The 12,601-nt window shown below is 45.2% G+C and overlaps 1 protein-coding gene across 2 annotated transcripts in view; it reads left to right on the top strand.

The window, feature by feature from the left end:
• Nucleotides 1–2,827: 2,827 nt before the first annotated feature.
• The window catches only part of LOC116519015 (E3 ubiquitin-protein ligase ARIH1), a 34,387-nt gene continuing 24,613 nt past the window's right edge, over nucleotides 2,828–12,601 (top strand). Inside the window, exon 1 of one of the 2 annotated variants that reach the window (XM_032232629.1) lies at nucleotides 2,828–3,563. In XM_032232629.1, the coding sequence (XP_032088520.1) occupies nucleotides 3,153–3,563 (411 nt within the window). In that variant the 5' untranslated portion in view covers nucleotides 2,828–3,152. The remainder of the gene's footprint in view (nucleotides 3,564–12,601) is intronic. The other variant, XM_032232630.1, reaches the window with a different exon arrangement.

The raw sequence follows: 12,601 nt of genomic DNA, 5'->3' as shown, positions 1-12,601 counted from the left end.
TACAAATACAAGAAATCCTGATTCATACATGAGTCTTAAGACACAGGCATTGATGTTGATATCTTACAGGTTTAACATTTCTATTTATACCAGATTCAGTAAATAAACGTTCTATGAAAGTGCCCATTTCAATTTTTTGTACAGTATATATTGATAAATAGAAAACCTATGGAACCAAAAGCTGCGGGCGAGTCCTTTTTAAGTGGGATGAGGGACATTCCGAGTGAAAGTTTCCACTGACCTAGGCTTGGTCAGAAACCGGCCATCATGGTTTGTAATTAAAGCTTCATCCCTGACATTCTCAGCTTAGTTCTTGGCAATGTACAAGTCACCTCACCATTAGGAAATAAAAATGGGGATCCACATGGAAAAAGATCTGTAAAAACATCCAGAGTGCCCCTTAAAAGATTAATAGTTTCTATCCTTGGGCTGTCATAGTCTTAAACACAATCACTCCACAGAGACGTAGAAATGCATTCTAGTTCTTTTCCCTCTAATTACTTGCGTAGGGATTATTCCTTATACTATTTATGTTGTTTGTATTTGTTGACATGGATTGCACCAGTGAGGCTAAAACCAATGTATACATGATGTATAATGACAATAAAGACTATACTGTATGAAAACTGTAAAGCGACTCCAGGCATAAATGCAGCAGCAGCAGTGTGTGTGTGTGTGAAGCAAACCAGACTAAGATTTGTCCAGGATGCTTAACCATGGTTTATTTAGCCCCATGTTCTGGGTTCACAAGTAAAAGCCATACAGTTAGCAATAGCAGTTAGACTTATATACCGCTTCATAGGGCTTTCAACCATCTCTAAGCGGTTTACAGAGTCAGCCTCTTGCCCCCAATAACAATCCGGGTCCTCATTTTATCCACCTCGGAAGGATGGAAGGCTGAGTCAACCCTGAGCCGGTGAGATTTGAACAGCCGAACTGCAGTCGGCTGAAGTAGCCTGCAGTGCTGCATTTAACCACTGCGCCACCTCGGCTCATCTGTTGCCCAAGACTACTCCGTAACCCAGTTTGATCAGCTTGCAAGGCAGAATTAAGTCCCAAAGGTGCTTTTTCAGGAGGCAACTGGAGTTTCTTGCTTTTCCTTTTGAAAACCTTTCGCTTCGCATAGGATAGGATCCCCGCTATCCTGTCAGAGCTTGTTTTTTTCTTTCTTTGAAGAAATTTCGCTTCTCATCCAAGAAGCTTTTTCAGTTCTGCCAGATCTTCTCACCCAAGAAGCGAAACGTCTTCCGAAAGAAAGAAAACCAGAAAGTCCAGTTGCCTCCTGAAAAAAAGCACCTTTGGGACAACCATGAGCTTGAGGGACTGAGGATCTCTTGACCTTAAGGCAGAATTAAGGTCAGAAAGGCAGAGCTGAATCTGCAATATCTGCAATAACAGAAATGTTATATATAACATAACATATAAGAACATAACATATAAGGCAAAAGGGAAGCAGTATGTTCCCTCCCATATTTGGGATATAGATAGATGCATAGATAGATAGATAGATAGATAGATAGATAGATAGATAGATAGATGGATGGATGGATGGATGGATGGATGGATGGATGGATGGATGGATGGATGGATGGAGGCATAGATAGATAAATAGATAGATAGATGCATAGATAGATAGATAGAGATAGATACATACATACATAGATAGATGGATGGATGGATGGATGGATGGATGGTTGGATGGATGGATGGATGGAGGCATAGATAGATAAATAGATAGAGATAGATACATAGATAGATAGATGGATGGATGGATGGAGGCATAGATAGATAAATAGATAGATAGATGCATAGATAGATAGATAGATAGATAGATAGATAGATAGATACATAGATAGATAAATAGATAGGATGGATGGATGGATAGATAGATAAATAGATAGATAGATATAGATAGATGCATAGATAGATAGATAGATAGATAGATAGATAGATAGATAGATAGATAGATAGATGGATGGATGGAGGCATAGATAAATAGATAGATGCATAGATAGATATAGATAGATAGATAAGATAGATAAATAGATAAGATAGATAGATAGATGCATACATACATACATACATAATTTTTCCCCCAGTGTAAGCATTCCTATTTTATGGACATGGACAGTACATTGACTGGGTCAAATCTTTTTTTAGCCACTTAAACAATAGTAATATGTATGTGTGTATGTTTATGTATGCATGTTTGTGTGTGTGTGTGTATATATACACATACATTCAAACATACATACAAACATACATACATACATACACACACACATACAAATGGACAAACACAAACATATCACTATTGTTTAAGTAGCTAAAAAAAGACCTGACCCAGTCAATGTACTGTCCATGTCCATAAAATAGGAATGTTTACACTGGGGGAAACATTATTTTTTTTAAAAAAGAATCTGCCATGCCAAGCTGGCTCAGCATTTTAAGCTGCGGGCCTCGTGAGGAAACCAAACCGCCCTCCACACAAACATACACCCCCGCCTCCTCACACAAGCAGCGTTAGACACACCCAAGATGGCGACCGTCATCCCTCCCTCCCCCCCCCCCCCCGCTTCCTTGTGGCGAGCAAAGGCAGGCGGGCGTGGGAACGTGCGCGCGCGCCCCCTCCCGAGATGGCTCCCGCGTGACGAAACCCCCTCCCCAAGCCACGCTCAAGATGGACGCGGGAGCCCGCCCACTCGCCCAAAGCCTAGCGAGAGAGAAAGAGGGAGGAGGAGGAGGAAGGATGGAAAAAAAAGAAGGCGGGGGCGCGGCGTTGCCCCGCCCTCCGCCGCCGCGGCGCTCGTCGCGGCGCGTCCCGCCGTGTGCGTGCGTGCGTCGGTGCGTGCGTGCGTGCGTGGTGGCGTGCGTCGAGGTGACGGAGCGGGCCGGACGCGTCCCTTTGTTGGCTCAGCGGCGCCTGTGAGGAGCGGCGGCGGCGGCGGACGGGCGGGCGGGCTTGGTGTGGCGATCGCTCCGCCGACACGAAAGGAGGCGTGCAAGGCCCGAAGCCTTCGGATCCCGGTGGGGGGGGCAGGAGGAGGGCGCCGCCCCGCTCGCGGGCCCTTCTCCGCCCGCCTCGCGTGCTCCGGCTGCCGCCGCCCCCCCCTCACACCCCGCGCGCGCGCCCGCCCGCCCCTCCCGCCGCCATGGACTCGGACGAAGGCTACAACTATGAGTTCGACGAGGACGAGGAGTGCAGCGAGGACAGCGGCGCCGAGGAGGAGGACGACGACGAGCCCGACGACGACGACGAGCCCGACGACGACAACCTCGACCTGGGCGAAGTGGAGCTGGTGGAGCCCGGGCTGGGCGTGGGCGGCGAGCGCGACGGGCTGCTGGGCGGCGAGACGGGCGGCCTCGGGCCCGGCGGTGGTGGTGGTGGAGGAGGAGGCCTCGGCGGCAGCGGGCTAGGCGGGCCGGGCCCTGGTGGAGGCGGAGGAGGTGGAGGCGGCCTGGGCCACGAGCAGGAGGAGGATTACCGCTACGAGGTGCTGACGGCCGAGCAGATCCTGCAGCACATGGTGGAGTGCATCCGAGAGGTCAACGAGGTCATCCAGGTGCGCGTGCCCGCCGCGCGCCGCCGCCGCCGCCGCCGATGGAGGCAAAGGAGATAGAGAGAAAGAAGGCCGGGCGGGCTGGAGCAGAAGAAGCAGGCCCGGCGGGAGGGAAAGGAGAGGAGAGGAGGAGGAGGGGACGCTGCGAGAAGCAGCGGGAGCTGAGCCGGCCAGCCACGCCTTCAAGGGGCGATGCTGCTGGATGGAGCCGGAGCCCACTTCTCTTCTCCCCCGCCCCCCCCCCCCGCAGGAAAGGGCGAGGGGAGGCAACAGAGCCAGGCTGAGATCAGCCCCTCTCCCCTCCACTGGCTGGAGAGATCTCCGGCCTTGCAGTCCCTGCCTGGAAAGAGAGGGGGGCGCTCTATAGAGATGGCCAGGAAAGAGTTAAGGTGCCCTGTTTTCCCCCTTTGTGGTCACTGAAGCCCCCCCCCCCACTTCAGAGGGGTGAATTGGGTTCATTAGTAGAGGAGAAAGGATAACCTCCCCCCCCCCTTGCTCTGTGGATACTTCAGAGGGGAGGGGGGAAATCTGAGTGACCACAAAGCAATTGGGGGGAGGAGCATGGCTATCCTTTCTCTCAGCTAAGAAGGACCTCAATTCACCCCTCTGAACCATGCTTTGTGGGCACTGTGCCGCCCACCTTCAGAGGGGTTAATTAGGGTCCTTAGCAGAGAAGAAAGGATAATCATGCCCCTCCCCCAGTTGCTTTATGGGCACTAAAGTGCCGCCCACCTTCAGAGGAGTCAATCGGGGTCCTTAGGGAGGAAAGGATAACCATGCCCCCCCCAGTTGCTTTGTGGACACTGTGATTCCCCCCTTCAGAGGGGTGAATTGGGGTCCTTAGAGAAGAAAGGATAATCCTACAGCTGAATTGCACAAGAAATGCAGGAAGGAGAAGAGCTTGGGGGGGGGGTCGGTGGCACTACATGGTACATGCCAGGTGAGCAGTGACTGGTTGCCCCGCCAACCCGGATGGGAACATGGTAAAGGCAAGAGTCATCGCCCTCCTATTGGCATCACCCAGAGGGGAACCCCAGGCTTCGTAGGATCTGACTTCATATTCTTGGGAGGGTTTGTGTGGTAGGAAGGCTCAGCAGTCCCAGTCCTGCAGCTGAGTGATACTGGCATGAGCCCTTTTTGGGTGGCCCCCGGGCAGCTGCTCAGGATAGCAACATGACAACAGGGGTAGGGCCCAGGAATGTCTACCTATGTCTTGGCATTTTTGAGAGGCAGGACTGTGTGTACACAGTTGTTAAAAGGGATTGACTCAGGTTGGGCACAAGTGAAGTCCAATACGGAGTGGCGTTTCCATTGGTACCAAAAATATTCTAGAAATGTGATAAGAGAGACAGTGTTTCTTATTTCCTGGAACTTTTAACAAACCCTTATTGTGGGCAAGTGTATTTTGCATAGGATTGGCTGCCTATTGATTTTGCATCGCTTCCTGCTGATGTCATTGATATAAACGGGGACCAAAGCTTTTTTTTAACCTTTGTAAATACTATTTCACATTAGGGTTATAGTTACAATTACACGGTTACAGTTCACACATCCAAACGTCACATTGCTGGCTCTGAAAACAAATCTAGGAAAATCCCAGATTAAGGCTTGAGTTATTCGTAATCTGGGCATTTTATACCTCCCAGCTGAAATTGGCATCCAGAGTTGCACAAGTTATAAACAATAAAATGGTTATTAGCACAGGTGTGTAATTGCATTTCCTGTTGCTAAGTAAGCAAAGGTGTTAATTCGGCTGAAGAAGAGTCTGCTCTAAAGATCAGTCTTGCTCCTGCAATGGGTTGGAATGGTCAGGTTGACTTGTAAGGATCAAAGGTGCTCTTAGCCTTCAAGACAATTCAAATTAGATGAACGCGGTGGGGAACTGGACTGTAATTACTAAGTTTTAAGCTGCACAAAAGTTTTGCCTCTAATTTTCATGGCTAATGACAATTGCTGAGTGCTAATGACGGATAGGCTTGGTTGAATTGATTTCCTGGTTTTGTTTGAAAACCCCTGGTTTAGCATAATGGCTATTTTGAGACAGAGGTCCATATAGAAACACTGACACATTTTCCTTGTTTTAGCAGCAGAAGCTGTTCAAGAAACTGAGGTTAGAATAGGATGGGGAAGGGGGGGGGGAAATAGGTGTCCAAATCTTCCAGGAATAAATAACCATTTCCTGTGAAGAAGAAGGATGGTAATCTGTAATCCTTCCATTCCACAAATATGTCCAGTTCAGGTAAGTGATCTATGCTCAGCGGATGAGGAAGCTATATTTCTGCTTCCAAGAGCTATTCAGGTAACTATTCTCAAGAATACCTGAGCAGCTAGAGTTCCTGGTCTTCTCTTGAGTGAGCATTCAAACAGCCCACAAGGGGCTCCTATCCTTGTCTATGTAAACATTGCATGGTGTACCTGTAACATTGCATACCTAAGACCTTGTTGAAGTGCTGTTGACGTGGCTTGCAATAAACCCCCCCTTTTTCTATCCCAAGTTTCTTCAGGATTGGCTTGATGGCCCCAGACATTGACGCTCATGTCCCTGAAACTCTACAAATATAGTATTTTTTTTAAAACTTCCAAGGGTCATTCGTGATGTGTTAGGCGAGAATGCCTGAGGTGGTGAACTTTAGCCTGTATTGTAAAGAACTCTCCTATGACATGAGTTCTTCCTTGTGTCTTCCTCTGTGGTTAATGGCACTCACAGCCTTGAGCTGGAGATTTGCTCTGACTTTAGGAAGGTGGAAAACAACTGAACTAAACACACAGCGGTGATTTACTTTTGCAATTGGGAACTCACAAACAAGGCGACGTTAATCCTCTAAAGATTTGCTAAAGGAAAGGGAAGAACAGCTTGACCCTCATGCCAAGAACTTCGAGTGGTAGTTAAAGCTGGGTGAGTAATCGTGGGTGTGGATGGGCCGTATTCCTTCCGCTTCCCAATTCTAATTGAACCAGGCCCAAATCCAGAGCTTACCTTGCTCTTAATCTTCGATACAGAGGCGCAATGTAAAGATTGCCAGTGAAGGATGTTTTTGTGTCTGGCAGGTTCAAGGTCAGATTTAAGAAGGCGTTATTTGTTAAGACTTATCTTGGAATCACACTGTTTCTTTATATGAACGGGTCTCTCAACTTTTGACCCTTGCTGCGGATTGCTAGGTAGTCAAATTTTATTCACGAAATAAACATTAGAATTAACCCGTCTCTCAACTCTTGACCCTAGGTTCAGATTGCTAGGTAATCAATTTTTTTTTTCACGAAATAAAGATTAGAATTAAGGCCCTTTCATGGTTTGTCTCTTTGTTTCTTTTGTTAATTTTGGGATTGAGAGAGGAGCAAGTTGCCACTCTAGTCAAGTGAGGTGGCATGTCAGAAGGACTTCAGGGTGGCATTTAGGTAAACTTGTCCTTAAATTGTAAATGTTATATATATTGCTTGAGAAGGATTCAAATATTGCCAGGAAACCCTGCAAAAAGAATATTGTCAGGTGGCTTTATCTCCTCATATGTGAATACAGGTGCGTTCCTTTTAAATAGCTGGCATTTAATGGCTTCCAGAGTACCTAATACAAAGATGCTAAGCCTCTGTTTTTGGCCCTTCTGAAATGAAATGTGGGCCAGATTGCTCTTTGCAGTCCAAAACGTTTTAATATTTTGGAAACACGAAGCCTCTGAACATTTCATTTGCCTTAATATTATTTTTTAAAGGCTGCGGAGAAGGAGAAGAAAATTGAATATGAAGTGTGTTGGTTTGGGATGTACATACCATTACGACCTGGTGTCCAGCAGTGGGATTCAAAAATTATTTTACTACCGGTTCTGTGGGCGTGGCTTGGTGGGCTACTGGTTCTCCAGAATACTACCTCTGCTGGTGTCCGATTCAAACCATTGCCACGTTCTTGGCTTGTATGGTAAACTTCAAGCTTGCTCCACTGTACGTAAGAAATTCCGTTGCTTACCAAAGGATTGTACTTTTTTGGACAGTAAAAAGCACCCACCTTGTGTATTTTTCTTTGCTTTGTATGTATGAAAGCAAACCACATGCTGGCTACAGAGGGTTAATTCACAATGGCATTACAGGTACTCCTCGGCTTACAACTACAATTTCAGCCCCAGATTTTTGTTGCTAAGTGAAAACATTTCAGCGAATTTTTGCCCTGTTTTACGAACTCTCTTGCCATGGTTGTTAAGTGAATCACTGCAACAGTTAAATTAGCAACACTGTTGTTAAGTGAATCTGGCTCTTGTCATACATGGCCCCAGGGCATTGCAACCATCATAAATGTGAATCAGTTGCGAAGTATCTGAATTTTCATCTCATGACAGTTGTTAAGTGTGAAAAACGCTCACAAGTCACTTTTCTCAATGCCGTTGTAACTTTGAACTGTCACTAGATGAACCGTCGTAAGTTGAGGGCGACCCGATTTGTTGTGCATAGACTCCGTAAGTGACTTGAGGTAGGTTTTGACATTTGGAATTCTTCCAATTTTTTTAAAAAATAGTACCCAGTAACACTTAAAACTATTACTGGGAGGCTGATATGAAGCCATTTGTTGTCACTTGGGTGTTTTTAATCTACTGGAGATTTTATTTTGCAATTTTTCCCCTATCGAGCAATAAGCGTTTCTCTGCCATTTTCCTTGGAGTTGCTGGGAATTCGAGAGAGACCCAGATTCGAATTCTGCCGTAGGCAAGGAAGCCGGCTGACTCTCAGCCCTAGATTGCGAAGTTGAAAAACATCTGTCTGGACCAGGGAGGTTGGTTGTGGTCCAAAACCCTCCGTGGAAGACTATTCCATCCAGCTGTGAACTAATTCACAATGTGCGTGTGGGCCAATCTACTGTATCTAGTACAGTGTTTCTCAACCTTGGTGACTTTAAGTCCTGTGGACTTCAAGTCCCAGAATCCTCCAGCCAGCACAGCTGGCTGGGGGATTCTGGGAGTTGAAGTCCACAGGACTTAAAGTCACCAAGGTTGAGAAACACTGATCTAGTAGATTGTATCTATTTCTGCTCAAAGATCTGGAGGAAACCTCTCCCATGTTTTAGGAACTTTGATTTTAACCAAGTTTGTTACTCTGCCCAAATATTATCCCAAATGGGAAAATATTGATGATTTTAAAAAAACGGTTATGATTTCCATTATTGCTACAATATCCTCAGAAATCGATAATCCTGATTATTTAGGTTGAATATTTGGAAGGATTTCCTGGTCCTGCAAATTGCAACACTGAAGTTTGCACAAATTGCAACACTGTGGCCATCTCTCTTTCAGCCTGCATTCAACTTATTTACCTTTTATATAGCTGGATTTTTTTCCCCCCCTTACAGTGGAAGTGGACTAACGCTTCTCTCCTCTGATAGCATTGGCTGTGAGAATGATTAAATTTATATTTTGTAGCGAATCGGAAAAGCAATACGTTTGATGCTGGGGAATGGTGGTTTGGTTGTTGGCCTTGAACTGCAAGGCTTCTCGTTAAGCTATGATGTGAAAAAGGGGGGGGGGCTTTGAGTCATCTAGCCTTTCACATATTTTGAGATTAAAGTGAACAGCTGATGTTCCTTGGGAGAGGAAGCAATGTTAGAACAGTGGAGAGAACTCTGTAGCGAAGTTGGAAAGCCACTATCTCTATGGAGATTCTCAGTTGCCCCAAAGGTGCTATTTTTCAAGGGGCAACTAGAGTTTCTGGGTTTTTCTTTGAAAATATTTTGCTTCTCATCCAAGAAGCTTCTTCAGCTCACACAGAGCTTTCCTTAGTGTCTGTGGCTGTAAAATAGAACCGGAACTAATTGTGACAGCCGTCCCAGAAATTAATACCATTACTGAAGCTATCGCTTGTAATGTTGAAATGGCCTTAAAGATCCTGGATATATTTTTAACTTCAGAAGGGCTGTCTGCAGGGGCTGGACAGCTGATCTCTCTCTCTCTCTCTCTTTTAATCACTCACAGTCTTAGAGCAACAGAGTACATAGATTATCATGCTAGCACAGATCTAACTAGAAAAGAAGTGTTATGTAACATGTTGCCTTAGAATAAAATGACTGAACTTGGATGTTTTTTTTTTTTTAGGCTGCAAATATTTTCTAAATAGGTAGGACTTTGGGTTAACGATTAGAGTTAACAGATCTTTTAGCTGTATTTAGTGAAGGCCTGTGACATTTGTCCTGAATTCTGGAGATAATTTTTTAAAGGGAGGGGGGGGAATATTTATTAAAAAATGCTTCGGTTGGTAGCATCAAATGAAATTGTTTCAACATCCAATTTTATCTTTTCATGTAAACTTGATGGAAGATTGTCTGGTCAATTCATTGTTTTGAGAAGTAATAAACAAAATTCCCAAAGAAGGCATTGGCAAAACATTTCTGTATATTTGCCAAGAAAACTGAATGTGGATATGTCCACTTGTTCCCCAGAGCTGATTTTACAGACATATTTGTCTTACATATCCTAAAAATAGACTCGAATTATATTTAAATCAGACTGCATTCTATTCCTGTTCCTTTTGCATTCTCTGATGATCAAATACAGTGGCATCCTTACCCATCACATGGATGTTACATTTAATTACTTTTACATACTTACATCTCTGAATAAAGTCAAAAATTGCAGAGGTTAAACCCTTCCAAGTTGGGAAGGCTTTTTGTTATTGTATGAACAATAAATCCTTGAAAAATACTTTTTTTTTTTCTGAATAAAGGGCAATAACCCTGCTCCGGCCCTTTGGAACGAACTCCCCGCAGAGATTCGGACCCTCACCTCTCTCCAGGCTTTCCGCAAAGCTGTTAAAACCTGGCTGTGCCGGCAGGCCTGGGGTTGACGAGTTCCCTTCCCCCCTCGAATTGTGTGACTGTTGACTGTCTTTTAAATTCTCTTGGTACCTGTTTGTTGTACTCCCTTCTTGTTTACCCCCCCCCCCCTTGGGTTTGTTAGCCGCCCTGAGTCCCTCGGGGAATAGGGCGGCATATAAATACAATAAACCTTAAACCTTAAAACCTTAAACCATTCATCAAATACATGCAAACGAAACCCTTCCTCCCCCTGGTGGGATCTGTAGCCTTATTTGCTTGGATTCCATTTCTAGGGTTTTAGGCAGGAGTCTTCGCCAGCTCTGTTTGCAAATGTGGGTTGAACCTGGGATTTTCTCCATGGGAAGCACGCATAGCAGAGCCACAATTCCATTTTCAAGGAACATCTGTGAATGTAGTTTAAAAAAAAAAAGTCTGAACTCTTGAAGGAGAAAATTCACTTTTGCTTCAGAACTGCTAATTATTGTGGCCCGCCAGCAGCCAATGGAACTGGCAGCAGAGTCAGACAGCGAAGAGGTTGGGGAGGAATGTGGGCCAGTCTTGGGGGTTGAAGAAAGCTCAGATGAGGGCTCTGCGTCAGAAGCCGAGCGGGAGCTAGACAGCAGTGAGGCAGAGGAACAGCTGGAGCCTGTTCCCAGTGTGCACATGCGCAGAGCTGCCAGGAGACAAGAACAACTAAGAAAGCAGAGCCGACTTGGGAGTAAAGCCACACCTTGGAGGTGATTGGTCCCTCCCATAGGAAACAAAAGAGGAGCGAATGGGGAGGGGGCTTTTGCAGGAAACAATTCATTCCTTCAGTCGTTTCAAGAATGGAAAGTTCTGTTTGTGACTATAAGAGACTCTGTGTCAAGTGCTGCCTTGCCCTGTGTTTGGAAACTAATTATCTGGCAGCTCTCCAAACGAGATAAGGTTTGTGTGGACAAACATTCCTCTGAAAGACTGTTTGCCAAGCCTGGCTGACTGTGAATTTACAGTCGTGTAAATAAAAGGGGTTTTGCCAGGACCAAGACTTTGCTTCATGCTTGTTAAGGGAGCTTAGGTCAGAACACTAATAGACTTCCTCGGTGGAGATCATTTGATCCATCATGAGTTTTTTTCTAAGCCATTTCTGCTCATTCCCCCCCCCCCCCTTCTTCCTAGCTGTAATAATGATACTGGCTTTAATGAACGGTACAAAGAGGTAAACATTAGCACTAAAATAATACAGACAGGAACCTGACCCTTCTTTGCATACAGCATATGAGACAGAATTGGAAAGAATATATGAGGCGTTCATGGAAATACTGCCAGATAATGTGTGCGTGGGATTGACAGCCAAATAAAATTTGATTTATCAGCAGTCTCACCAGTGAATAAATAGGTTATGGTGTTCTACATTTAGCAGGGACAGTATAGCCTGGATGGGGAATAAAACTTTTAGTAGTTCTTTAATAGTTTAGTAGTATATTCCATTCAAAGTTTCTTTTACATCTGACAGCAAAGGCTGCACAGTCGTGCCTTAAAAATTAATAAATTTTATCTCCTTTGTCAAATACAGGCAGTCCTCGACTTACGAGGCCAAATTTTCAGTTGCTAAGCGAGACATTGGTTAACTTACTTTTGCCCCATTTTCTTGCCATTGTTGTTAAGTGAATCACTCCAGTTGTTAACCTAGTCATGTGGCTTTTAAGTGGATCTGCCTTCCCCGCTGATCACACGACCCCCCCGGGGACACTGCAACCGTCATAAATATGAGTCGGTTGCCAAGCGCCTGATTTTTAATCATGTCACCTTGGGGGCTGCTGCAATGTTCGTAACTGTGAAAAAGATTCATAAGTCAGTTTTTTTCTGTGTCGTAACTTGGAATGGTCACTAAATGAAGTGTTGTAAGTCAAGAACTTTTGTTGTTGTTAGTTGCGAAGTTGTGTCATTGGGACCCCATAGACAATGTTCCTCCAGGCCTTACTGTCCTCTACCATCCTCTGGAGTCCATTGAAGCTCATGCCAACTGCTTCGGTGACTCCATCCAGCCACCTCCTTCTCTGACGTCCCCTTCTTCTTTTGCCCTCAATCTTTCCCAGAATCTGGCTCTTCTCCGGTGAGTCCTTCCTTTTCCTTAGGTGGCCAAAGCCTTTGAGTTTCCTCTTCAGGATTTGACCTTCTAAAGAGCAGTCAGGACTACCTGTACTCATATTGTAAATGCTACTTAATGTGAAATAAAGCCAAATATCAGAAAAACCAAAGCCACACTGTTTAT

Source organism: Thamnophis elegans, chromosome 16, assembly GCF_009769535.1.
Source record: "Thamnophis elegans isolate rThaEle1 chromosome 16, rThaEle1.pri, whole genome shotgun sequence".
NCBI lineage: Eukaryota > Metazoa > Chordata > Lepidosauria > Squamata > Colubridae > Thamnophis > Thamnophis elegans.
The sequence above is the reverse complement of the archived record's forward strand: the minus strand, read 5'-3'. Positions and strand labels throughout refer to the sequence as shown.